General features: G+C 53.4%; 2 protein-coding genes across 2 annotated transcripts in view; one reads left to right on the top strand and one right to left on the bottom strand.

Annotated features, from left to right (window-relative positions):
• Window positions 1-35: 35 nt before the first annotated feature.
• LOC131216289 (uncharacterized) lies at window positions 36-1,941 on the top strand. Its single transcript, XM_058210740.1, has 3 exons — window positions 36-1,369; window positions 1,445-1,725; window positions 1,799-1,941. The coding sequence occupies exons 1-2, from the start codon at window positions 36-38 to the stop codon at window positions 1,722-1,724; spliced, it is 1,614 nt and encodes a 537-aa protein (XP_058066723.1). The 3' UTR covers window position 1,725; window positions 1,799-1,941.
• Window positions 1,942-2,644: 703 nt separating this feature from the next.
• Window positions 2,645-26,765, bottom strand: part of LOC131208711 (fringe glycosyltransferase) — a 77,750-nt gene continuing 53,629 nt past the window's right edge. Inside the window, exons 6-9 of the mRNA XM_058201544.1 lie at window positions 10,867-11,005; window positions 3,791-3,971; window positions 3,632-3,726; window positions 2,645-3,552 (exon numbers count right to left, since the gene is read on the bottom strand). Of these exons, the coding sequence (XP_058057527.1) occupies window positions 3,400-3,552; window positions 3,632-3,726; window positions 3,791-3,971; window positions 10,867-11,005 (568 nt within the window). The 3' untranslated portion in view covers window positions 2,645-3,399. The remainder of the gene's footprint in view (window positions 3,553-3,631; window positions 3,727-3,790; window positions 3,972-10,866; window positions 11,006-26,765) is intronic.

Below are 26,765 nucleotides of genomic sequence, written 5' to 3'. Positions count from 1 at the left end.
TGCCGCCGTTCGCTCCGACAAACGCGATTGTGAAAATGTGTGATTCCGTGACTCCGCCGTGTAACGTCGATATTCTGCGCCCGGACCGAACGCACATTTCGGCGTGGCGCGACAAGGCCGAGTTTCGGGCGGTTTACGATCGAGTGTTTGGGACGCCGGACGATGACATCGCGGCGAAGGAAGAGGGCATCCGGTGGATGAACGTGTGGAAGATACGGCAGAACAAGGAAACGCCGGTGTGCGTGCGCTGCACGTTGGCCGTGCTCGAGGCCCAGCTGTTTGATCGGCGTCAGGCCGGCGAGGCTAGTGCGACCGAAGTCAAGAGCATCTACGCCGGAGCGTTCACGCGGTTCATCAACTGTGTCACGGAGGGCAGACAGACGCACGCCCGTATGAAGCGGAAACCGTCGACGATCGAGCAGCACGTTCGTGACATTGGCATCGAGCCGTACTTGGTCGAGTTGCGCCACCTGTGCGCGCACAGTTCCGTGTCGATCGCGATCGACGTGTTCCGCCGGTCGGCCGAATACTGCATGAACTGGCTGAAGGTGTCTTATTGGGAGCGCGAACTGGCCACCATGGAACCGGTTACGTACGCGACGTTCCGCCGACCGGTGCTCGGACCGAAGCACACGGAATTGTGCCGAGTGCTGCGAGCGTATGATGCGGCCACCGCGACACTGGTCCGGAAGGTGTCGGTGGTGGAGAAAGCCCGGCCACACCTGACGGATGATGAATTTCGGGCGCTGCAAGCGTACGAGACCGAGTACGGAACCTCGAAGCTGGGTCTGATCGTCGACAAGCTCGTCGATCACCTGGAGGGCCAGAGTTTCCTGAGGCAACACTCGGTCACCGTGTGGGCGGTCTGTGAGGCACTGCTTTCGGAGTGCCGCTACCTGTTCCAGGATCCGCTGAAGAAAGGACCGCAACAGTCGCGGATGACAAAAGTGCACGGTCCACTGTTCCGCGCGCTCGCTGCGATCGGTTGTTTGCAGGAGTTTTTCGAGCGACTGGTGGCCATCTGTGAGGACACCGAAGCGGACGATCAGAGACGGCTGGCCGCGCAGTACTGGGCCCTGAAGCTGGTGACCGGCTTTCAGTTGCTCAGGGAGTTCAAGAAGCACTGCAAATCGCTGCCGGCCGACCGGTTGGTGCTGTTTGCGGAGTTTTACAGCGGCAAACGGAAGCGGTTGGCGTTCCAGGTGGCCGAGGAGTGGTACGACCGGAGGGCGCTGAAAGAGGGTACGCCAAACCACCCGCTGATGCTCGGTGTGACCGCCGATTGTCCGTGGCACCTTCGGCTCGACCGATCTTATCTGGTCCAACGGTTGAGGGCGGTCAACGATTACACCAAACCGATCGTCGCTCCGTAAGTGTGTCACTCGGAGGTCTCCGCAGCCGCTCGGTCACTAATCTGTTTCTTCCCGTTTCGTATCGTTCACAGATTAAGCTCGTTGGTGGAACCCGCACTACGTCCGCGGCAGCTGCTGGGCATAGAGCGGCTCACTAAAATACTCACCGTGGCCAGACCGACGAAAGCGCCTCGTTGGTGGCTCGGAGACGGCACGGCGTCGAAAGTGTACACGATGGAGGACGTGTACAAGGCAACGGGCAAGAGGCCACCACCAGCGAGCGGCAACACGCGCTGGGGACCGTGGCGTGCGACCGACGACGGTATCGAATGGAAGTACATTCCGCTGGGCATGAGTCCGTCCGAGCTGTGATGTATGTCCAAATATATGTTCTCGGATGTGAGCGAATGACTTAGTTTGTGGTTCTTTTCTTTCCTCTTCCGTAGCAAGCAGCAGCAGAACTTCGCAGAGCACGATCCTTGTTCCATCTTTCTCGCCATTGGCGCTGATCGACGTTTTGGACCGCTTCTTGCATCAACTGTGCCAACGAACGTTCCGGTATGGCCAGCTAGCCTGGAACCGAATCCGTCGCTGCCCATTTCGGATCACTTCTGGATGGTACAACCGGCTACACTGCCATTCGCTGTTTCGCGAGCAACGCAACGGAACGCATCGGAGTAACCGCGGAAAAAGAATGTTTTGAAGAAAACAAAGGCGAAAGAATGTTGTCTTAAAATGAATAAAATTAAAATATTATTTATTTCATGTAAAAGAAAAGTTTCTTTTATTTGCTCCTTGAGAATATGCGAAAATGTGCGAAAATATGCGTAAGTATGTTGTGGGTAAGCTGCTTTTTCTGTCGGTCTCGGCCGCGGCTTTAAATTCTGGCCATCGCAACAGGGTACCAGCCCGATCAGGAGGTAGCGCGCCGAAATCAAGATTCTAAAAAAAATCCGAAATTTGAGTCGAAATTCTGGACCGCAATTTGGGCCGAAAAGTACCAGGGGAGCAGGAGCGACTAGTAGGTAGCATCCAATAGCTTCCGCTACCAGTCAATCGAGGGCGCTGCCATCGGTTAAAATTGATTTGAAGTTACGCTGCCATCCAACAGAGGGCGCTACCATCGGTTGCGTTGAATTGAAGTTAGGCTACCAGCCAACCGGAGGGCGCTGCCGTCGGGATGAAGAAACATTTCGGAAAATCAAAGTAAAAAATGTTCTGCTTTAGTTTTCATATCACTTTTTAATGTTTACAACTTGTTTAGAACAATTTAAAGAACAAATATACCCTATGTTATTGCTGGAAGAAATGGAAGCTACTATTTTCAACAAGTGCTTGCTAGCGCGAGATACAAAGGCGTTCAGAATGGTTCAAATGCTTTCAATACCTAGCGGTACAGTTTCTAGTATTTACAACGGAGCTGCTCAACGGCAGAGTTAACAACTTGAATACTCAATTCCTTAACGGTTTAGTGGTGAAATATGTACAGCTACTAAAACGAGCGCCAGTACGCGCCCGGATCGCGCAGGACCCTACCGCTATCGGCCTAAATGAATTCGTTGTCGCGAAACCTCTTCGCCCAAAGCGCGTGGGCTACAGCTTAACACAAAAAGTTTATGCGAATTCCCTACTCACTACCCACGAAGACTAGAACTGATAACCGACCGCACACGGACTTGGCGATCGGTTACCCCATTTTATGACAGTGCACTACGCGAACCGATCGCGATCTGCTTACCACCTAATTGTATACCTCTTTATGGTCATTTTTGCGTACATTTGCGCCCCTGCTCTCGGACACACGCGTCCAGATTTTTACAACGTTGCTTACATTTACTGTTATTGCCATCTCCGACTTGTTCTGCTCGGAGTTCGGAGCCGCTTCCGAACGATCACAGTTTTGAGAGTAGTAGTGCTGTGTGAGCGCCTTTCCCGATCGCCGACACGGCGCTATCACGCTTCCTGCCCCCTGCTCTTCGTCGTAACTCTTAGTAGTTCCTTTGATATTGCTCTAACTGCTTGCGGCTGCCTCGTGTCCGGCTGGTGGTCATCGGCGCTTTATCGATTTCGGGCAGATGCTGAAGAATGGGTAGAGATGGCAGTGAAGCGAGTAGATCCGCTTCGGGTCCGTCTTCAGATCGAATCCGTCCACCTTGACGACGTTCCACTCGTTGCGCATCCGGGCGTAGCTGAACGAGACCTGGCGGAGATGGGGACAAAGAGAGAGAGAGAGTATTTAGTGAACAGTCGACGGGGTTGCGGCCCCAGTGGACACTTACCTGATCGTGGAACGTTTCGGGCCGGATAAACTCCATCGGTTCCAGGTGCGAGTGGAACGCATCGATCATGGTGAGAGGAACCTTCAGTATGTGCTCTGTTGGGGCGAAGGGGGTAAATTAGGCATCGAAATCGTTTGGGAACCGGCCACCAAACCTTACCTATCAGGAAGCCCATCGTGACGTCATCCGGGAACCGTATCTTATCGCCGATCGCTACAAACTTGCCACTCGCGGCAATCGGCATCATCTTTAGGGCGAGCGCCCGGCTGATGCAGAATCCGGCTCCGCCGGTCGCGAACCAGAACGTCACCTTTTTGTTCACTTCCGTCGATGATTTGGTCTGCAACGAGAGGGAAGAGCGGCCGCGATTAGAGTCAGTCGGGTTTTGTGCATTTAAATAAGGTCTGGCCGGCCTGTGGCCGGCCACTGGAGTCCGCCGGGTTAATTGAAGAGCTTCTTTCCTGTCCCTATCATTGCGTTGATGAGAGTTGATTGAGCAAATCAATTGAAGCTGATTGGGTGGCCAGCAGCAACATCAAGGAACGGGCAGCCGGGTGAATCATCCACCAACGGCCGCCAGCCGCCGTTTGCGCGATGTGCAAAATGATCAAGAATTGTTCCAAGGACAAATGGGAGCCAATTGGCGCGCAATAAAGATCGCTGGTGAACGCGGATCCGGAGGAGCCAGCCATCCCTTTATGATGCCTTATTTGGGGGCCTCGTTGGGGCTCCCAAAAATTGAACGCTGGCATTTGCAATTGGACCGTTTTTGTCGTCGTGGCTTGTTTCGTCTTTCGGCTTCCTTCGATCGGCGGTGGCGGCGGCGCTTTTGCTTCCGATTGATCGATCGATCGATCGATCGTCGTGGCGATCTTTATTCATGAAGCCGATCGGGGCGATTGACGCGGTCTTTGTGGAGATTGTATCACGATCACGACATCAACAAATACAATAATCCAAATCAGCTAAATATATTTTTCGAGCAGTTTTCGAGGAAAATTAAATCATGTCAAGGACCGGTGAAGATCAGCCAATATATAACTAGGGGTCGCACTAGTTTCACATGAGAGGCCACTTGCGAGGGCCGTACGACTTTCTAGCTGTGACCGGCGGTCCGTAGGAGGACAGCTGCGAAGGTGTCCGCGGCTGAAATATTATTTCTACCGGGAAGTCCGCGTGTGGGGACCACCATTAAACCGTCGACGACCGCGCCAGAAGCTGGGTAAGTGGCTGACTCGCCGTCCGGGGACACTCACGCCGTCTGTTGGAGGGCACTTTTTGCCTCCGCTCGGTGTACCGTACCGTGCGTTGAATTATTTATTTTGTGCGTTTTTGTTTTTGTTTTCATTTTCGTCCCCGGCCGCGGGGAGTTTCGCGAAGTGCCCGTTTGAAGTGCGCACCCGAAGCGCGCTGCAGGAATGATGCACCGTCTCAGGCGGGATGGCGCGGGGTGGCCACCGACCGGCTTTGTATTTATCATTCACTTCATCATCATCATCAGCAGCAGCAGCAGCAGCATCGTTCGCTTATGATGTGTTGGCCGCCAGCTCTCTCGCTCGCTCTCGCTCTCTCTCTGTCGCCCTGAATCCCGGGGAAGAGATTTTGTTTGTTTGGACACACTCTCGTTGGGAAGCCAAACAGACCCCAACGGGACAGGGGGGGTCCCCGCCAGTGTAAACCGAAATAAATTGTAGAAAAGGAAACGCGCGCGGTGACAGAAAGAACGAGGGCACCATTCAGTGTCCGAGAGTCTTTTGAGCAAAGACCAAATATTGGCCGACAACGGCAACTCGGGCCATGGAACACGGGCGAGTCGGAAATGTTGGCCACGAATGTGTCAGGTTTCATCAGCTTCTTCAGTCGCCGAAGCAGATTCTTCGATTCGATTTTCGATGGCCGGCGGGCAGACGCACAATTACCAGGCTGTTTAATAAGTTTTTAGATTCAATAAGTATCGACGTATCGACGTATCGACGACGACGATTGAGTTTTATATTTTGGAAGGTTGAGAGGCGAAGGAAATTTATGAACGAATGTTAAAAGTGTATAAGGACTCTTCGCCTTCAATTAGGGAGGTAGAAAGATAGATTGATGAAACTAAAAGAGGTCCTACGAACCTTGAATACGATCCACGTCAAGGACGACCAAAAACAGTATTCGAATGTAACTTTCTCGGCAACATTTAGAGCGGCAACATTTAGAGCGATTTTGTGCATGAAATCATCACTATGGACGAGACCATGATCCTAAGTCGAAACAAGAGGCCAAAGAGTGGTATGAACCTGGTTCTTCGACTCCGAAACGATTTAGGAATATAAGTGTAACCGTTTAGGGGTAGCTGAAGAAAAACATTCTTTTTCATTAGGACAATGCACCGTGTTACAAGAGCATTTAAAAGAAGGGAAAAAATTCATGAATTGTTGGAGCATTCTCCGCATTCCCCAGATTTGGCCCCTAGCGACTTGCATCTGTTTCCAGCCCCAAACAAATTCATTCGTGGAAAGCGTTTTTCCAGAGACCAGAAAATTGTGTTTTTCTTTTCGAACCGCAAAACTTATTGACCCACCCACCGTGAGCGCTGATTTACGACCCCGGGCCGGGCCGCTTGACATAATCGCGCCACAAAAGGAGTTCGGCTCAAACATTCGGCATAATTATGTCATGGGGTCCATTGTTTGAACGTTGCAGTGACCGTTACAGGAACTGCGCGGCCTGCATTAAGGTCCGGCCGCACACCGGACACTGTCAGTCATCGTTTGTGGCGACGACGTCCTGCGACGTCAATCAGACACCACCACCACCAGCCACGGACTGCAATTGAGCGCATAAAGCCGGCCAAGCCTCGACCCGACCCGAGTGACCCCGCGGGACCCGTAAGTTCTTGCATGCTGCGTGCCATGAGGTCAGCGATCGGATTTTAATTGGATTAGGGGGGTGTGACTACCAGCATCCAGCATTTGATTGATATGTTCAATCAATCGATCCGCCGCCGGCTCCGGGATGCTGGAACTTCTGGAAGTCCCTCTCGGGTTGCTCCGAGAGTCAATTAATCTTCACAGACCTCACTCACGGACACTGCAACCCACACGGCAAACATTCGCATGCAAAACGCTATCGGACGGTGTTGATCTTGGTCCCTGGTGAGGTGAAGTTTATCTGTGCGATCATCTGCAGTCTCGACACGCCCCGGTAGCGATCGCACCCGGCTGTGTGTCCTGGACGCCCCCGGGAGAGTCGGAAGCCACTGATGACGAAAGTCACGCACCGGAAAGGCGCAGCCCCATTTTGGGTGTCACCTACGGGAAGCCTCTCGGAGAGCGGCTGCTGCAAATCTTTCGCCCACTTAGCCCTTCCCCACAGAGCCGAGAGCTGACCGGAATGAGTAATGAATCAATTTAACGAATCACCGAAACCAGTGCGCCAAGAAGCCAACGACCGCCGGAGATCCTTCGGGAGGATAAAACGCCGGTCCCGCCAAACACTTGCCTGTTCTGCGGTTGACTTTTGAGTTCCTTATTAAATTGTTAACACAAAGATCGGTCCGAGCGGAACCCAGCCGGAGGACCGGTTTTCGGTGGTTCGAGGTAACATAATGTGACATTTCCCGTTTGGCCCTGGGGGTCGTTAATTTCCATTTTTCCTTAAGCCTAACGCACGCGCACACATCGAAACATACGATGTAATCTCGAACGCGGTCGCAATTTGTGGTCGCAATTTCGGGGTCCTTATCGTTACCGGGCGATCGGGCGCCATCGACTCACTTCCGGATGGCCCGGCTCGGCCCCCTAAACAAATGGCCTTCTTCCTTCGCCATCAATTACTGGCCGAGGGTTCCCGGGGCTAATAAAACCCGCGGGTGAGTTTGATCCCCGGCTTGGCGGGCTTCGTTCGAAAATAATGAGTCCACTGTGAGCTGTCAATCCGTTTGTGTCCGTCAATCTGTGCCACTTCCGTAGGGCGCAGCGCAGTCAGCCTGCGCCCGTAATTGGACGCCCCGGACAAGGAAGCGCGCGGCCGGCCACGGTGAAGAAACTCCGGACAAACGGTGGCTGTCAATTGTCGGATCTTCTCGGTCGGACGGACCGCGCGCGCGATTATGATGGATGTCGGAAACGTCAAAATCAATTGCCCACAGAGCCGAGCGGAAAAATCGGATCAAGCCGAGAATCCGTTAGGCGCTGGCTAGAAAAACTCGTCGACACGCCAACGGAAGGCCCATTTCATTTCAGTGCCTGTGTTGCGCAACTACAGGTTTTCCGGACGGTCAAGCCGGAGCGAAGGAATTGCGCTGGCCCGGCCGACCGTAATTGTAGCATAATTTACGCCGGCGGTACCGTTGCGGCTGGGGCCAGAGTTCATCTTCGCGTTGGCATTGCGCGAGATTTGCGTCAATTACCCGGACCCGATGAAATCCTGCGAAGAGCGCCGATCTTCACGTAGCGTAAGGCGATGGTCTACGATTTCGAACAGCAGATCGGATCGGAGCACGGACGACGGATTTTGGTGTTTCAATTAATGCGCTCGGGAGCGATCGTGTAGGGTGGCGAAGATCGGTACCATAGCATACAAACGGTTAATTAAATAGCAAAACAAAATGACATCCCGCTGAGAAAAGGTGATCAACGATCGTCCGCGCCGCTGACACGGGCCCGCTTTGATGCGCTACGTCAAAAATAACGACCCCGATCGCGATGTGTGATTCGATTTCCTCGATTCGGTGGCCATTCGATGGCTTCGATGATCCACGGTAGATATGATCGGATCAACCGTCTGGTATCCCAGGCGGCTTCTTCGGTTTATCGCAACACCGCCATATAAAGTCGCCAGCCCGCGCCGCGGATCATAAGTCAATGCGACGCCCGATGCTTCGTCGGAAGAACGGGAAATTTATTCCATTAATTAGGTGCGTGTTTCGAGCGCGCAATAGACGCGCCCCGGACGGAAGGTGCTAATTTCTATCGACCTGCGGCGAAGGATCTGACGATCGGGATGATCGGTGTGAAACGCCGTTCACCGGCTCATATGATTTTCTTCACCATCGATCGCCGTCAGCATCCACGAGCCTTGGGCTAATAAAAATTCTAATATTCGATTCTGTGGCCCAAGAACGGTCATTAAAATTCTGACCGGCGGCGGCGGCGGCGGCGGGTTTGTCTAAAAGTTTGGAAAAATAATTAATCGGAGTTTATTAATCGCGCTGTGTTCGGGCCATGGCGGTCAGTTATGAAGCAGTGATCTAGGCTCGACCCCGGACCGTTATGAAAAGGTACTAATTGGGACCCGTTCGCTGTTCTATGATTTATTTAATTAAAGCACGATTTAATGCCCATCATTTTGGCAATCAATTGAAATGATGGTCAAAACGGCTGCAATCGCACTGCAGTTGGGACTAATTGAAGAATGTAAATAATTTAAATTAATTGCGCCCTAAGCCATTGTGATTCTTGTAGGACTCCTCTTCTAATTGGATGTCTTCTTCGCTGCTTGCATAAATCTCGCGGCCGAGAGGCAATTAGTGGCCGCGGGCATTGTGTGTCGGCCCGCGCTTGGGGTGAATCAATTGATTGACTGAAAAGAAACTGCTGCTTCACTTCTGATGCCACTGACCTCACCATAATCGGGCCTCAAAAGCAAACCGAGAGGTAAAAAGTCGTGTGACAACAGCAAACCTCACAATCATTAGATGAGGCAACAATTTTTCGGGAACTACATAAACAAACAATCGGAACGGGCCCCAGCATAGCGATGGCGGCGATGCTGCCGGGACACGGGACGAATGAGTTATGTCCCGCGAGTGTCCGCGTGGAACAAATCGCCAGTGGTCACCATTTTTTAAGGCGCCCAGCTCACGCGCCCAGACAATGGTTCCAATTTTCATAATCGATAAATCATCGATTATAATTCGGCTTCGGGCTGCGTGTGACTCCTCGCGCTGGGGAACCCGCGCCGATCGTCGCTCCGAGTTTCTCTCCACTTCATTTCTTCAATCACTTTCCTTAAATGGTAGTTTAGGCGATGGTGGCCAGTTTTTCACCGGTGACACCGCGTACCGGGACCGCCGACGACAAACAAATGGTGTGTGATAAATTGGAAATTAATTCACGGGCAAATTAGTGGCCACGGTGGGTGCAGCGCGTGAGTGGGCCGCCGTTGGTCGGTTTAGTAAATTAGGCATCGGCCGGCGACTTGCGAGTTATGAACTATAAAGTCCGCTGCCTAATGTATGTGGCACGGTAGGCCATTCGTTTAACAAAGAAGCGAACGGGACGATAAATCGCCAACTGTCTTGGCCGAGAAGATACATTGTCGCAAATTAGAAGAGAACGGAGCAAAAGTCGCTTATGGAGAACTTGTTTCGTGCATACGTTTTAGGTCCAACATCGATCCGCTAATCTGCTGACCCGTTTGCTTGCTGGCTGGCTGGCTGTAAGACAACCTGTGTCGCATCGATAAATTCCTTTTTCGAAGATTTGAATTTTTCTCGAAACCCGATTTTCGGCGCGGGACCATATTTTTGAGCAGCAAGTTCGCGCCGCTCTAATTTATGAGCCTCATCAAAAGGGGCCCCCCGAATGAGCATCGAAAAGCGCGGCTCATAAACACAGCATGATGTCCGGCGCCTGGCCCGGCTTATGAGCCGTGGTCACCTGCCGCACGGATCGATGCTGCTTTGCGAACGCATTGCTCAATCAGCCGATCGATCTATCAGCGATCCGGCGCCCTCCTGCTGCGCCGTGCGCCCAGCTGGTAGTGATTTGTTTATTTTTATTTAATTTTATGTCACTTTTGTCACGTTTGCCCGGCATCAACCGGCGACGATCGGGCAAAGCCGGCCGGGGGTTTAGTTTCATTTTCAGGATCATAATCTTTCGAAACCATTCGATTGCCTCCGGCCAGGCCAGCAGGGTGCCGCCCGCGATGGTATGCGTATCATCCTTCGGAGGTTTTATGTCATTTTTCGAGCCACGGTCCATACACTCGGTCAGCCGAATGCTGGCCGTCTTTCGGCAGATAAATCGGGTGGAGATGCTATCGGATGGAATCGGACTCTTTTCTGCCACCGAATTATTAATATTCAAATAGAGGGTAACCGGGCACGTCGGTGTCGGTGCTTCCAGAATTTCGATTCGTCCGATAGGAACGTCTTCTTTACTGTGTTCGTTGGAGTGATCTACTGGGACCTTTACGAAAAATTCGTGTTGCAAAACTCGAGAGGAAGTTAAACAGTTACTTACACTATCTAGGAATATCTCCAGCGGTGAGGATATGCTTGGTTTCCCCAGGTACCAGTCCTGTGATGGGCTGTAGTCATCCAGCAACCGGACCAGTCGCGGAACGTTCACATAGTTGTCGTCGTCGAAGTGGCACCACCATCTGAAACGAAATAGAAACATTCAAATTAAACAGAATCCGAACATGGGAAGGAAATAAAAATAAATCATACAAATTTAAGGTTTACTTTCTGGAAACTAGCTCAAAAAGCGATCGGTTCGCCGTTTGACCAACAACTTGAGATTTCTTCCGCAAAAAGTTGGACAACCGCAGAGGCTTCGAAAAACACGCTCTTCGGGCCGGGTGACCGTATGGGTACCTCCAGCACCTCGACCAGACTTTTGCGATGTCCAAAGACAGTTACAACACCTTTTCGATTTGGTAGACACGAACAGCGCTTGGTCGGACATCATTTTCAATTGATAGGCAATTTAGAACGCACCGAAAGGACTAAATATCTCACACATGAATACTTTACGTCTACTATGATGTGACAACCATTTTAATGTCAAATTGTCCTTCAAGTCGGGTGTCTACTAAGCGGAGCGGTTGCTATGGGTTACATTGCTCGTCCGGCTCGGTTGGGGTCGAGCTCTCGGGCGTTAGGCCACTGGGGCCGGAGCGGAAAACGCGTTCGTCCGGTTGGATCACCGTGTACGCACCGCCACATTTGCGGTTCCGTTCGACCCCAACCACCTTGCGGTGGCATCGGTCATCCGCACTTTCGAGCCGGCTCGCGATCAGGGCAAGCTTGGCGCTGGTCCGCGGTGGTAAATAGCGGCCACCGTTGCGCATCCTCTGGACGACATTTTGCGTATCACACGCCAGGCACCGCAGGCTCTGCATTAACTCCTGCGTAGTAGCGGCCGATTCGGTCACTTGCTGGTCGGCTCGTGGTTTCTTGAGCGTCCCGGTGCGAGACACGGACTGACTGAAGCTGGCGGTCTTCTTTTTCCTCTGTTCGACAGCCAATTCGCTCTGTTTTAGTTTCTCCTGCAGCAACGTTTCGATCTGTTTAGGGAGCGCCTCTCGCTGGAACTGCAGTTCCACCAGCTGGTGGCGAAGGCTTTCCAGTTCGCCGGCAAACTCGGCCATCCGGATCGTTTGTTCCGTCGATTGGGCAGCCTGTTGGAGTGAAGCCTGCGAAGTCACTTCCACCAGAGTCAACTGTTCGGCGAGGAGCGTTTCACGGAGGGCCGCGAATTCTTGCATCATACCGCCGAGTTTTTCGTGGCAAAGATCCTCGACGATCCGTTGCAAACGTTGCTCGAGTTCGGTTATTGTGGTGCCTTCGTCGGGAAGCTGGGCTGGCACTTCTTCTGGTGCAGCCAGTACGGATGAGACGCCTTCCATCGACGCCTTTTCTATTGAAGTAACGGACTGAGCAGGAGTTTTCTCCAGTATCGGGAGCTCCTCTTCAGAGTGCTGTGGAGTTTGGTCCACCGAGAGGTCAGAGTGCGACAGCTGGCGGATCTGCTCCTGCAACGGAGTCTTCTCTATTGAAATAACCGACTGAGCAGGAGTTTTCTCCATCATCGGGAGTTCCTCTTCAGAGTGCTGTGGAGTTTGGTTCTCCGAGTGGTCAGAGTGCAAACGCTGGGTGCTAGCGCGTTGGACCTGCAGTTCGGCAAGCATTTTTTCCAATCTGTCGACACTTTCTTCAAACTGTGTTCGTTGGAGCGCTAGCTCCGCTGTGGCACCGTTCAAACCTTCCAACAGCAATTTCAACAATCGGTTCAGCTCGGTACAATTTATGATCCCATCTGGCAGATTGATAGCGACGTCCACCAACGTCCCAATCTCAGCGGTGCCTTCTTCGTCCATGCTCAGTGAGTTGAGAAACAAATAAGTCCTGTCTTGGGAGTGGGTTTGCAATCACTTCACTTACGAATTTTGCAATGACTCTCAACAGACAGACTAAAAGACAAAGTGTACTAGATCTCGGCCTGCTCGATCTGCTTGGCTGTCAGCCTTCTCGCCTTAGCACTGATTGGCGGCGTTTCGCATGCGCCGTTTGATCACGCACAAGCAATCGTTCGTGTTGCCGTCAACCAGGTACTGCATCGGAGTGCCGCCGCCAGACAGTTGCTCCAAATCGTACCCCGACGGGCTACGGTTGTCCGGTCGGCCTCTGGCCATCGTGCTTCCCGCTTGACTGAATCCTTTCCCTGCATATCGGCTACCATGCGCTTTCGAGCCTCGCTCCAGAGTGGCCCTTGATGCAAGCTTAGAACCCGGCACGGGTTGGCCTGGCGCATCCTTACCGGAACGGTTGGCCGAGCTCTCGAGACGGTCGATTTTTCGCTGCAACTCTCCGAGCGCCCTCTGGACCAGCTGCAGCCGCGAGAGGATCACTTCATTTTCGCGCCGCTGCTGTTGGTTCGGGGCCGGTGGCTTCGCCTTCAGATTGCTCGTCGATTTTGCGATGTGGATGTTGGCCGCGATCAGGTGCAACACTCGGTGCAGCGAAGCACAGTCGACGGCGTGGCTGCTGCACGCCTCATCGATGAGCGCGCCAAGATTTATCGGTTCCGGACCGGACTGCATCCCGAAATTTCTCTACACAACCGTTAATTTGGACCCAAAAGTATGCTTCTTCCCGCACAGCAAGAACCGCGGGCTACTTGATGAGGTTGACGGTTCGCCCGAAACGAAATTCTCAGCCTACTGTGATGCCGCCCGCGGTGGATGATTAGTGGCAATGACGTGGCCGATTCGGCGAAGGGCGGCGAATCGAATCCGGGGACCCGAATTCTTCCGCTGCCGACACCGCGTGCCCGTGGTGGCCATCCCCAATAATCTAATAAGTGAACGAATGATCCGGATTAATCGGTTCACCGTCGGAAACCCATCTTCGCCGAGAAAGAGTTGACTGCGGGCGAAGCGACGAACACGGCACACGGCCTTAGGTGCCCAGCATGACGGAAGCGAGTGAATCCGGTTCTCCCGGCCGGTCGGACCGGGACCGAAAATATCCGACTAATGGCCGGTAATGAATTTTTTCGGCCTTTGCGGTGGTTGCCGGCGTTCGGCGTGTGGGAAAAATTCAATCAATCATATCACATGACCACGTCCACGATCGAACGGAACATCGACGCTCACGCTCATCGATCGAGACTAATTTCAATTTTCCGCCAGATTTACGAAACACGACGACGGACTCGGTTCGATCCGCCAGCTGATGATGATGATGATGATAGGTGGAATGAACGCGTTTTTCGGCCGCGGATTCTCGGCCGGCAGCTGTGGCTTAGAATGGGGTCGAATTCTGGTTGCGTCTGCTGCCTGTGGTCCGAGTTTTGCATAACGCCTGTAATCAAGCTCTGCGCTAGGTTTGGGAAACTCAACGGCACTCTTCTGGGCTAAGGTGTTACTGATTGATTCATTTATGGACCTGAATTCCTGAGTGTCGGAGGCATTAATTTCAATTCGTCTAATTTTATGATTATTTTATCGACCGTAGGACAAACACAGTGACGTGATTTATACTCCTAAGCGGTCACTTCGAGCAGTGCGCGATCCTGGGATCTCGAAACACCGATGGTTGATGGTTTCACGATCACAATCGGATCCGGTCGGTTTATAGCGCCCGGTGTGCGATCGTGGTCAACGGCAGAGTTTGGGACTGGGCGGGCGACTCCGACATAAACTTTATTCAATCATCATAAATAAACCGATTGATTTCGTATCGGCCTCGATAAATCAACCGCAAGAGTCCAACGATCCGTCTTTTGTGAGTCTCGCGATCGGGTCTAAGCGTTAAGGCATCAAAGTTCTAGGGAATTCGTAATAAAACACCGGCAGCGACCCACACGTAAACGTAGAACAATGTTTATCGTACGAGCTAAGGCCTAATAATTCTCATCCCCTAAATTCATCCGTTGTGTTTTTTTTACGACCCACAGCATGGTGTCAAGGTTGTCGTTACTTTTAATCCAATTTAATGTCCCTCGCATAAAAGCGTCGCAACGCGTGATGGAATGTGGTCCGCATGTGTCTCTGCCACCGGGATCCGGGAGCGCCAAAAGTACAACGTTCACGTAGATGTCGTTTCATTAAACAACCGTTTCTAGCAAATTAGACCAGGCGCCGCGGGTGATGGAAATCCCATCCCCCGGGTTCCCCGGGTGGGCATAAGAACATTATTCTTCTCTACTTTTAAGGTCCTCCTCTTGGTTTGCCTCCTGGAACTGCCAACCTTCGTTGCTTGGGTTTTTTTTTCGGGGTAAGCCACCGTCGGTCGTCGGTTCGAATCTTTTATGTGCCCTAAAACGGAACGATTTCATCGCGCATGCTTACGCGGGCCCTTCCCGACCCTAACCGCGGCCGCGTGAATTGACCATAAAGTTAATTTCTCGGTACGGTTCGGGACCGACCGCGCACTCGATCGCGATCGTAAGCCGCGATCGGAGTGGTGTCGTTGTGTTTTTTTTTTGGGCTTGGATTTTCATTTTAATGCTCCCGTACCGTCCGGGATCCGGGAGCTGCCGTAAGCCGGTTGCTTTTAAGCGTAACTTCACGCCACGCACCTGGCTGTGTGTGTGGTGTGGGCGCAATTTTGAATGGGATCGATTGAAGTCCTAAAATGGGTTCACAATGGCAGCGGCCTGCCAGCATCACCTCCGAGCTAATTAACCATGGTTTCTCCGGCAGGCTGTCAGTTCCGGGCCGGAGAACCGGCCGGCAACCGCCCTCCGAGCGTGAAGTAATTGATCGTAATTAAAAATGCAGCGCGTTCTGGTGTGCCGTGGTGTTCTCGGGATCACGAACTGGATCACCGTGAAAGGACCCCGCGACTCGTCGATTCAGTTCTCACCGAAGGACCCGCGTGCTACCGGGGGGTTCGAAGTGAAGGATTCTGGTGCAACGGCGAAGGTTAGCGCAGGGGACATTCAAATAGTACGCGGTCGACGCGAGGCAAAGTGGACCACGCCGTACGCCACGCCACCGATCACGATCCGCTGGGTGTGGTGTGGTTCGTGTTCCAGTGTGCCTGCCGCCTGTTGTAGCAATAAAAACGCGAACACGAGCCACTCATATCCGCGTGTTAGAGAGCGAATAAAGGCTGGTGGCCAAGTCGAAAGCAGCGCGGAGCCCGGAGCACATTTGCGCTGTCGATTCCGGTACACGATCGGGTGGCGACGGGGGGCGGGGCTCCGGATAAGCCGCAGGCTACCGTATCGACGGAAAGAAATTCAACGAGAGCGGGTGAGGCTGGGTGACTTTGGGTGACCTATCGACGGAACATGCGCCCCAGCGGACGGTTTCGAAAGCAAAAACAAACGGCCGCGGCCCCGTTCCAAACCGCGGACCGCGGGCTAGGGCTGATACAATAATTAATGGAAAGTCCCTTTTGCTTCCCCCGGCCACGGACCTACCTGCACACCTACCGTTGGGCGTTGGGTCCGCCCACGGCACAATCGTGATCACTTCTAGGCCATACACGATCGATACACAGGTCGCCGGGCAGCAGTAGCAGTGATCGGCGAACAGGCTGTCCCTGAGCCCTAAATCCAATAAGTCCTACTCGGCTAATCGGACAATCTATCGCAGGTTTTGTTGCAGAATATGCGCATAAAATACACATAAATTTGTCCGCACCCGCCTTTTCGGGTTCGTATTGGAGTCCGCCGGCGCCACGCCGTGCCATTCGTGCCATTTATCATGTGCGATCTCCCGTCCGCGGACTCCGTATCCGTGCCCTTGATCATGATTAAGTTCTCGCCTCCTGCAGCAGGATGGGCCGGGCGACGACATTCGCTATCGAGTGGAACTTTCTTTATGTTTTATGCAATGGGGCGCCCGATTACCATACGCCGTTCGAGAGTCGAGAATCTGCGCCGAGTGCGCCACATGATCGTGCCGATCGCCCAGCCTCGATAACGGCAATTAGTGGCCGAAAGGAAGCGAGCGAGCGAGCGAGAGAGCGAGATAGTCTATTGGACAAAGTGATAAAAGATAAACGGAGGGAAGAGGGATGATCGCCTCCCTAGGCGGGTTAGGATTTCTGGCGTGTTTGCATCGAGCACCGATCGAAGTTCACGATCGCAAATTGATACTGGCCATGCGACCGGTGCAGTAATCGGGCATGTCTAGATGGCACATCGGCGATAGCGGACTACAAGTTTATTCCACACCGGGTCGGTTCGGCTTTTAATTCGGATTGGAACGGCATCTTCCACCGGATGAGCCGCCGGAAGATTGCGTAATGCCGAATAGATAAGTAAACGAACACGAATTTCGCGTTGCGCCGGGCTTGGGGCTTAGGACCCCTGTAGGAGGTTAGTAGTAAAAGTGCGCAATCGGTGGCAGCGAGTGGCCCCCGGGCAGGAGAAAACCTTCGTTACCATGTTGCGTTATCGGCGGGTTCCGCTAGCCCCGCCACACACCGCAATCTACGCCACTATCTCGCCCGTCCCTTATCTCGGTAGCGGCGGCAGCAATTCATTCGAAAGTGTCCTCCCGGCATCGTTGCTACTGCCGTTGCGGCCATTTGTAAGATTTGTGTGTGCCGAGGCGTTGTCGTGCCGTGCCCAGAGTGAATTGATTAAATTGGTCTTAATTAGTGAATACCAAGCATATTTTATGCAGCGCGCGAGAGATACGCGCGCTGCACTGACCCCGCGCGGATCCGTTTTTTTTTATCATGCCCTGCTGATGCGTGTCGGCCTTTTTTTTTCGTCGTCCTCGTTGTTGCCACCTAACTTGTGTCGCGGTAGCGCAAAAGTTATGTTCACGATAAAGTGTGCAACACACCGGAGCGGGTTCGTCGCTTGCCGCACCGTCGAGGACTTTCGTTTCCGATCGAGCCGAGCGGCGGAGCGGCTGATGCAAATGCTCGTCGTTGGCGATTTCTCTTGCGCGCGGACGGCGTCGAAAAGAATGCAAACACGATCGGTGCCCGGGCTGCCACTTTCAGGAGCCCCCGAGGACCCAAGACGTGGGTGCCGCCGTTATTTTTGTTTGTCCGCTTAATTCCCTTTTCTAGATGAAGATTAATTTCGGTCCGGCTGTCCGTGTCTGTGTGTGTGGGTTGCAGTGGATCGCACTCTGTCTCTCGCAGACCAGAGGTTGGCCAATTAAAGAAAAGTCTTAAGGATCGTGTACTCGATTAGGAATGGCCAAAGATTGATGGTAAAGTGTGTTAATGAGAACGCTGGCCGGCCCCTGATGGTGGTGTGGGAGCTCGGGCGCGATCAGCACCAGTGCAGCAGTTGATCGCGCCCGTCCGCGTGTGGACTCGGTATAAATTTATTTTAATTAATGCAAATTTTTCGCCTCATTCTGCCGGCCATGTTTTGATTAAGAAAAACATCCTCGGCCCGCGCGGACCGGAACCCGGTTGCGTACGGTGGGGCCGATTGGTTTTTGTTTCGATTATTTCACCGACGCCGAAGGACACCGACACCGAATTTCGTGCGGACTTCACCTTCATCATCAAAGAGGCGCGTTAGGCGAAGAAGCGCGCAAGAAGCGACCGAACGCGGCGATGTCCCCGTGTTACGGATCGGTCTCGCTTAATTGGGCGGCGTTCTTCAAGTGTCCACTTTTCGCCCGGTGGCCATCCGTTGTCGTGTTGGGGCGATTTTTTCCGGCCCGCCATCCGCCATCATGGCCGAAGGATTAATTCCGGGCGACGTGCGGTACGATATTGTTCATGTTACGCTCCCTGCGTGGTGTGGGTCCTCTGGTCGGAAGCCCCACAGAAAGGTCGGTTCCGTCGCCGTCACCGTCGGGGTGGCATTTTCGGTGATCCGCGCGATCCCGGGTTGTGCAAAATTTTTGTGAGCTGCACAACATCATCGCCGGGATGTCCCACGTCGCCGCGCATGTTGCTGAATGTCCGTTAAGCGGAAAATATGGTACCTCTCTCTCTGTGCCCGAAATGTGAATCGAATCGGGTGTATTGGCCGGCCCCCTCGGAGAATGGAGTGATAAATTTGCCAAATGGCAAAGCATTAAAAGTGTCTTAATTCTTACGCCTTCCGCACGGCATTAGAACCGTCCGGGCGTGCTGTGGGCATTTTGTTAGAATTAATTCTCCGTGTTTTTTTTGTTTGGTCCGATGGGACAACGGCCATAAAACGTGAATGTCACTCCGCCAGGTCCGCCGAAAAGAGGATTATAAAACCACTTAGGCGCAGGTCGTGTTCGTGGCCCATCGGCCGGTTTAACGACTGATGCACATGTTTTGCGGTGTTTTAGTTTTTGTTCTACCCAAACAAACAAGAACCGGGACCGGGCTGGTCCCCGGGTGATAACGTTTAATGTCTGACGTCTTTCGCGATCGCCCTCGGGGGCTTCAGACTCGGCACATGTTCGCGTATGACATTTCGAGAGCCCACGGGACACGCACCGGTGGTAATCGGCTTACGATCGATCCGCTTCCCCCATGTAATTCGAAATAGATTCACTGAACCTAGCGCTTTCGGTAGTTCCGAGACGCACCTTCGAAGCCTGTTCCAAAGCCCTAAGCCCTGCCCTGGGCATGCGTAAGCATTAATAAACGGCCGAATAAAAGGCTCGGGCCGGCCGGGTTGGGCCGGGAAAGTGAAGCCATCGCTACGGACAACATCATTATAACACCCCAGCAGTGGCCATGCACAAAGTAAGGGATTTATTTTGTGCGTGTCAGCCCGGCCCGGGCCACCAGCCATGCGCGGTTTAAACTGATTTTTCTTTCCCTAAACGGGGAAGAAAGTTGTCAATCAAAGGTGAATTCCCAAAGCCTCCCCACCGAACGGCGGTAGCCAGCCCAGGGCCCAGGGCCCGAGGAACGTAAAGTTGGTGGGGTGGGTGGTGGTCACTGTCTGGGAAAGCCTCTGGGGTCGTCACTGTGTCTCCCATTCTTGCCGAGGCCGGCCCGGAGGCCACCGGAGGCCACAGCTCGCAGGGATCATCAGCGTGATTAATCGATGTGCGCACCGTTATTAGGAGGTGATTAGTTTCTCATAACGCCGAGATGAACGACTTCCGATGGGCCACGGCACTCCACGCCGTTGGGAAGACGTTCCCGCAGACGGTCGCCGGACGGGAGTGAGAGTGGCCACGGCCACGAGTGCACTGGCTGGCTGGCTGGCTGGCCAGAGATAATTACGTCTGCGTCTGGCTTCGCTTAGCTGAAGACTTCACGCTTTATTTCCTTTATTTTGATCATTCTCAATCTTCTCGATCTATTGTTTGCACCGTGTCTCTCCCGTCTCTCCGGCGAGACCCACGGAACCCTTTCTGGCTTGTTTCGGTTGTCCATTTGTATTAAAAATGATTTCTTCAAAAATGTATCAAGTTTCTAAGATATTGGGGAGAAAAGCCGTTGGCACAGCACCGTAGAAAGGACTTTCGGGAGAGACAGCCAGCCAGCCAGTCGGCGGGTTGATTTATGGTCCGTCGGAATACGCGTTCTTCGCGTTCCGCGCTGTTCGTTCCGCCGTTCCGTTACGCTTCGTCTCGAGCCGCGATCGGTATCGCATCCTAGAGACAGGACGTCACACAACCGTCACACAGCGCGTTTCGGCACGAATGTTTAGTGACCCTTCCGAAGCACCTCGGTTACGTGCATTTACTCATTTTCCAGTTTTTACGCTCCCGCTCGGCCGTGACCGGATGGTGACCAAAACACTGCCACGATCATCAATTACGATCATCGGTGCGTGAAAGTGCGAGGCCCACCAGTGCTCAGCAGAAGTGCGATGAGGAATTTATCACAAACCCGTGCCACATTGATGGCCACCACGAAGCGCTCGGTAGCCAACATTCTGCCCCAGGCTGCCCCAGGCATGGGCAGAATTCCCCAAAAACCCAACACGGACCTCCAATCAATCTAAGCTGCCTATCTCGATATCAGGCCGGGCTGTGCCGGGCCCAACAACATCTGTCTTGCGGCCATGTGTGATTCAAAAGTTGGAGCCGAAGTTTTGACAGTTTTTTTAAATAATCCGCATGCCACAACGCCGTGCGCACCGTGCTCATGGGTCTTCGGATGTCGGGTCTTTTTTTTTGTGGTTGCCAGAGCTGGCTAAGACTAATGTGGCCATTGGCGACCAGCGAGCATTCGGCCTTCCATGCGTGAAGGACTGGCGCGCGTTTTTAAGCGCCAATCCGTCATTCTTACCGGCCGTTGTTGATCGGATTTTGTATCCCGACTTGGCTGCTGTACATGTGTGTGTTTTATCGATATCGCGGAATCGCACTGGAACAGGTTTGTAGCGTCCGACAAGATACCGAGTGGCAAGTGTGGCAAAGGAATTCGTTCAGCTGGGCAAACTCGCGCGAAGAACAGGTCCCTCCAATGGAGGTGTGTTTTATGTGGGTTAGAAATAATTGACGGGCCACGGCCAGTAAGCCGGAAATCGATTGAGTGTCGTTGGTATTGGCGCAGCGTAGAGGTCATAATTTAAAAAAATATTCAATTTCTATGCTTCGAATTCCGAACCAACGGGGGCTCGAGAAACAAGTAGTTCATACGGAACATACGACCATGGCCGTTCCACTCTCGGAGAAAGGAGAAAGGATGAGGCCCCCATCTGTTTCGTTGCAGCAGGGTGCGGCCACCGTTCGCCAATTCCTGACCCAACCTGGACACCTGGCGCAGCACCCGGGCGTTCGTGCCGTCGTTTGCAGAAATAAAGCGCACCCAACGCCCGGCGAACCGGGCGTGCATCGGGCGTGAAATCGATTGCACGGACAACACCCGTCCGCCCGGGTTGGACGGGTGGGGCCCTGGCAGAAACATGCGATTAGACACCGCCAGCGGTGTCAGGGATTGTGAGGGAAAGGTAGAATTATGTTCACCGGTCGCCGGTGTCACGAATCATGTTCGATTCGTGATGAACCCAACTCCGGTTGGAAGGGTGAAGGTGGTCGAATTGATTTCATCACCTCGCTCCGGCGCTGTCACGGACATGATTCATTTCCTTGCGCCCAGCCCAGGCACCCCACCACCCCCGGCGGGTGGGGGGGTTGATGGATGGTCCGCACGAGCGCTGGGGCTTGGGACTTTTGATAAGAACGCTTGTGGAGTGAAGTGCCAGGGGTGCCACCGAAGGGATACGTAATTGATATCGGGAAACGTATTAAATTTGGGCGTTTTTGCGTGCCTAGAAATATCCATAATGAAGTCATACGTGAGATCGATTCGATTTACAAGATATCGATTAGCGCACCGGTCAATTCGCCCACCTAGCGGACGGTGGGACTGTGACCAGGCGTTTCGCCTCTTAAAGTGAGTCATCAACCAGTCACTTTGGTGGCAGCGGGCTTAACCCACCCAGCGGCCCAGCCTTTGCCGGTGGGGACACGGCAACATGCCCCTGATTAACACTCGCCAATCAACATGGCCGACGGTGAACGAAATATAAAAGCGTTGCACAGACGACAGGCGTCCGCGCGCCGAGACGTCGTTGCGGCTGTCAGTTGCATTAATACACATTTGATGGCCGTTTTCATTCACTCGGTCCGCGCTCCTTCACGCTTGGGACCAAGCTGGGTGACGCCTTGTGGCACACTCGAGGCCTCGTGTTCCCGTGTGTTCACACGGCAAGATTTTATTAACACGACTCCGGAGCCGGAGCCGGAGCCGCGTTGGTGAGAGGATTAACGTTACGCCGCGCAATGGCGCGTTTATGTGTTTGCTTTAGTCCCCAAGGCCCTGCTGCTGCCCTGCTGCTGAACTGGGCGCTTGGTAGCTTTATGGATTCGATGGACTCAATCGGTCGGCCTACACCCTTTTGCCGCAAACTTTAGTGCGCGTCGGGGCGACTTTGGACATTCTTTCGGGGCGCCCCGACGCAGCACCGACGAATTGGATCAGGAAGTGCAACGACGGACGGACGGACGGACCCCTTCTAATCCGATTATTTATGCATTTTGGAACACACTCAGGGGGACCGTGCATCGTCGCACTGCGGGCGGCTCTTAGGCTCCGCTCCGGAACGTCTGCGAGTGCGTCCCGTCTCGCGCCAAGAATACCGTTAGTGGGCCAATGTTTCCGTCTAACGTTTCCGTGCGATTCCAGGCGATGTTGTAGCAGATGTAGCAGGCTGTCGGTTGGCCACGGATCTAACACGCACTTTGCCACAGCGACAGGCGATGGACCGCTGGGGCCTCGAAGAAGTAATTAGCGAACCCGCGCACCGTGTCGTCATTAGTCTGAGGCGAACCGAGCGCGGTCAGTCTTCTCGCGAACGGCACGGTGTAATGTTTTTCCAATTTCTTTTCCCAAATGCAACCTCCGAGAGGGCTCGGACTTTTGACGTGCCCGACTCTGTTGGAGTAGAAACAATTTGTCAAACCACCGTTTCGTACTTAACAACCGTTCGCCATCACACGCAACGTACCTGGGGTTTTAATATTCGACTTTCGGTCTCGGACTCGTTTCAGTTGTTGCAAAATGTTTGCTAAAGCAGTCGCAGCGCGACTGACATCTTAAGGATGGTCCACGGCAAAAATACAGTCATTATGGTGGCTGCAGCAATAATCACCGTCGAAGGAGGCCACGCAGTAGTCATGGGTGACAAGCGTTCACATGGCTCAGCATTGCAATGCTACTTTAATTGCTCCGCATGCCAGCTTTGATTGCGCTCCGATGCCCCGGTGGAAACGCTACTCACTATGTAACTGGAGCGCTGGCAGATAGAAACATGCCGACCTGACGGTCAGACTTCGCGATCCGGTCCGATTGTGTCTCTGTCATGCGAGCTGCTGATACGTCGATTAATCGTACAGTTTAGATTACATCGGGCCGATTACCGGGGGGACCCCCATCGGATGACGACAGTCGTCCTAGGCTGGCCACGGATATCCCCACGGAGGAAAGGCTTTTGCAGCTGACGGGCGCGCCCATCGAACGGCAATCATCGGCGCCGTCGTCGAATATCGGGCCTGCTCGAGGATCGCTCGATCGAACGACTGATAGGGTGACGGGGAGCAGCACATGAATAGTGGCCCTGCGCTTCCCGATCAATTATTCCCCGGCTCCTTGCGCCGCAATCGTCGAGGTCATCGTGAAAGATGCCGTTTGTCAATTAATGCTCATTAAAACTGACATACAGCCGTTGGTTTTGTGTCGGAACCGGGAACAGGTTGCTGGCCAAAAACGGCCCGTAGAAATTATACCACCCAAGGATGCGGAGACACCGTGAGGCGATGTCGATCGATCGCGGCTGATCGCGGAGGGTGCGCGCGCGCGCGCGCCCAGCAGCATCGCTGCCGTAAATCCTCGGCCAAAGCCATCCACTGCAGTCCACTGACCGTGACCGTGTCTCGATTCCCGTGTCGTGATGTGCGCGGAACGAATGAGATTGATGGTATTGATAGTATCGGCCCCACGGGACGGATCACCGACGGAGAACGACGACAGCGGCCGCACCGGGCGATTGATGCTTATTAGCTAGGAAATAAATAAGAGCCGCTGCACCGGGTCTGGGACTCTGTGGGATTCGGTGCTCTGATTGACCAGCCACGGATTAAAAGTGGCCACTGTGGACAGCGCCCGCGCATAATTCAGCTCGGCAGAGAGGGGTTGTGATTTACGCGCGAATTGTAAGCGGTCTACGTGGCTGTGGCCACCGTCACGATCGGTTTCTTTATATCGACGTGCGGTATTAAATATCCCGCCCGAATGGGTGCCGCCCAGCTGCATAAGAAATCACGGCTAAGAACGAAGCACACGGTATTCGAGTCCTGGCGGCCAGGTAAACGTGTAACGTAGCAAAAGTCAAGGTAGAGAAATGTTACAGCCACTCAGCGCCCAGCTGTTGCAGTTGCCCGCTATCACGCAACAGGCCATCTGTGCTCGAAAGCGCTTTTTAATTGCATTTTGGCCACCTTCAAGCCGCTTCTGAAATGGTAGGCCGTCCGTAGGGCCGGGGCCCAGGTGTAGACGGCCCATTGCATTGCGGGAGTAATTGAATTCAAAGCGTATCTCGATAAGCGCCACGCAATCGAACGGACAGCAGCGAGTGGGAAATGTTTAGCTGCTTCGGGAATGGCCACAACATGAACCAGCGAGAGACCAGGGGCCTTAGTCACCCGGTTAGCCTTTCGATTCGACGGGGAAAAGAAACATTGGCTCGAATTCATCGATCACGGCATCGAACAGTGGCCCAACCAACGGGAACCTATTTTACTGCGCCTTCTTCTTGGGAGTGTAATTTTGTCCTCTTCATTTAGGACCCCCAATCGGGCGTCTGTGTTTGAAGTTTGGTTTTTACCTTTGGCCTATCTCGGGGTGGGTAATAAAATTCTCTTCTCCGTTGACGACACCCCTCAGTTGCGGTGTGATGTAAGAGCCGTTTCGTGCCACTATCCTCCAATCGCCAATACTCTTCGATTTTACGTGTTTTGCGTGACGCTAATTGGGAAGTTTCGTTCGCTACGATTTGATGAAACGGCGACATGGGCCGCCTAAAGTCCCGTTGGAACGGAACGAGCGTTTGGAGATAGCCCGGATTCAAAGGTAATGCTTGTGTCCTGTAGGATTACCCGAGATCATTTAATCCACCCATATAATTCCTTACTAAATGTTACTGTGGCCCTACGAGAGCTACAAATGAGTACTTTTTATCGGCCACCACAATTACCAATTTTATCGGCCCTCCCCAAACATTTCCGAGTCCGCCGAATGCTTCCCGCTTACTTTGTACCGTTGGTCAATTTCGTATGCCAGGACCTCACCCCGGACCGGAACGACCGCAAGACCCACGATGAAGGAAATTATGTTGCCGCTGCTGGCCGGTTGGCCAGTTAGTCGGGCTCGGCTAATAATTGCGGCCACTAATCGCCTAGTGCGCCCCATAGTCAATCTCGGAGGCCTCGGAGCGTTTAATGACCGACGGCAAAATGGGGCACATTTATCTGCCCGCCGCCGCCGTCGGCCAAGAATCTGCGAACCCGATGATAGGCAAATACGCACGCCGCACGCCAGGGAGGCTGTTAACCTTGAAGAAGCCCTACGTCGGCCGCGGTTTGCGGTTGCCCCGAGTGCCGACCGCGAAGCCCGACGGACAAGGTGCTAATTAAAATGGGTGCAACGATGCCTCAGGGGCGGAAGAAACTCGGCCCGACGGCCGGACTTTTCTAGCTTCTGGGGCTGACAGTCGTTCTCTCGGTCGGTACTCGCTGCCACTTCCTGACATGATTCTCAGCAGCTCGCGCAGTGACAGATCCAGCAGCTAACCCGTCTGTCCGACTGTCTGTCTGTCTGTCTGTCCGTGTATGTGAGTTCCGCCCGGTCCACGGGATTATAAAATATGAATTTTAAATTAACGCTACACGACACTGACGATGTTATAATTCATCGTCCCGCGGACCGAAACTACCGGATAACTAGCGAACGACGGAGCGATGCAGTTGCAAACGGAAAAACCGGAGCAACTGCCACCGTCGTCGGTCGCTTCTGCGAAGCATGAACACACTGTTTGTGGATGATGATTACGACCCCCTGTTTACGCCCGGGCCCCCTGCCCGGGCCTCTGCTGCACCGAGACCAAGGTTCAGAGAGTGCGGCGAAAGTCTGAGCGCCGCCGAGTGCCGTGGAGCTATTTTATGAGCCATAATTATGGGTATACCCGGGCGGCCGCCGTGTGCCCGAGTGTTGATAACCGAGATGCTTCCAACGATCGAAATCCGCGCGCGCCCGTCCGGTGCATTCCGTGCATTTCACCGAGGATGAACCGATGGCTAGACAAGCTCCACTCCTTGTGCGCCTGGCTGGCAAATTATAGGTTTCGATTGGAAAATTTATGCTAACCAATTAATCGTCCGTGCCGGGTGCATCTGGCGCGGCTGTTGTTGTGCGTGAGGATCGGTTAAAAGTTGATGATCGAAATGAACTGTGACAGGGCCGGGTGTGCGAATAAAATAC

Source organism: Anopheles bellator, chromosome 1, assembly GCF_943735745.2.
Source record: "Anopheles bellator chromosome 1, idAnoBellAS_SP24_06.2, whole genome shotgun sequence".
In the NCBI taxonomy this organism is placed as follows: domain Eukaryota; kingdom Metazoa; phylum Arthropoda; class Insecta; order Diptera; family Culicidae; genus Anopheles; species Anopheles bellator.
The sequence above is the reverse complement of the archived record's forward strand: the minus strand, read 5'-3'. Positions and strand labels throughout refer to the sequence as shown.

Bases quoted from the DNA above. Each gene is read 5' to 3' on its own strand.
- LOC131216289 (XM_058210740.1), top strand. From the start codon at position 36: ATGTGTGATTCCGTGACTCCGCCGTGTAACGTCGATATTCTGCGCCCG. The intron at 1,370-1,444 runs GTAAGTGTGTCA...TATCGTTCACAG, and splicing joins ACCAAACCGATCGTCGCTCC to ATTAAGCTCGTTGGTGGAAC.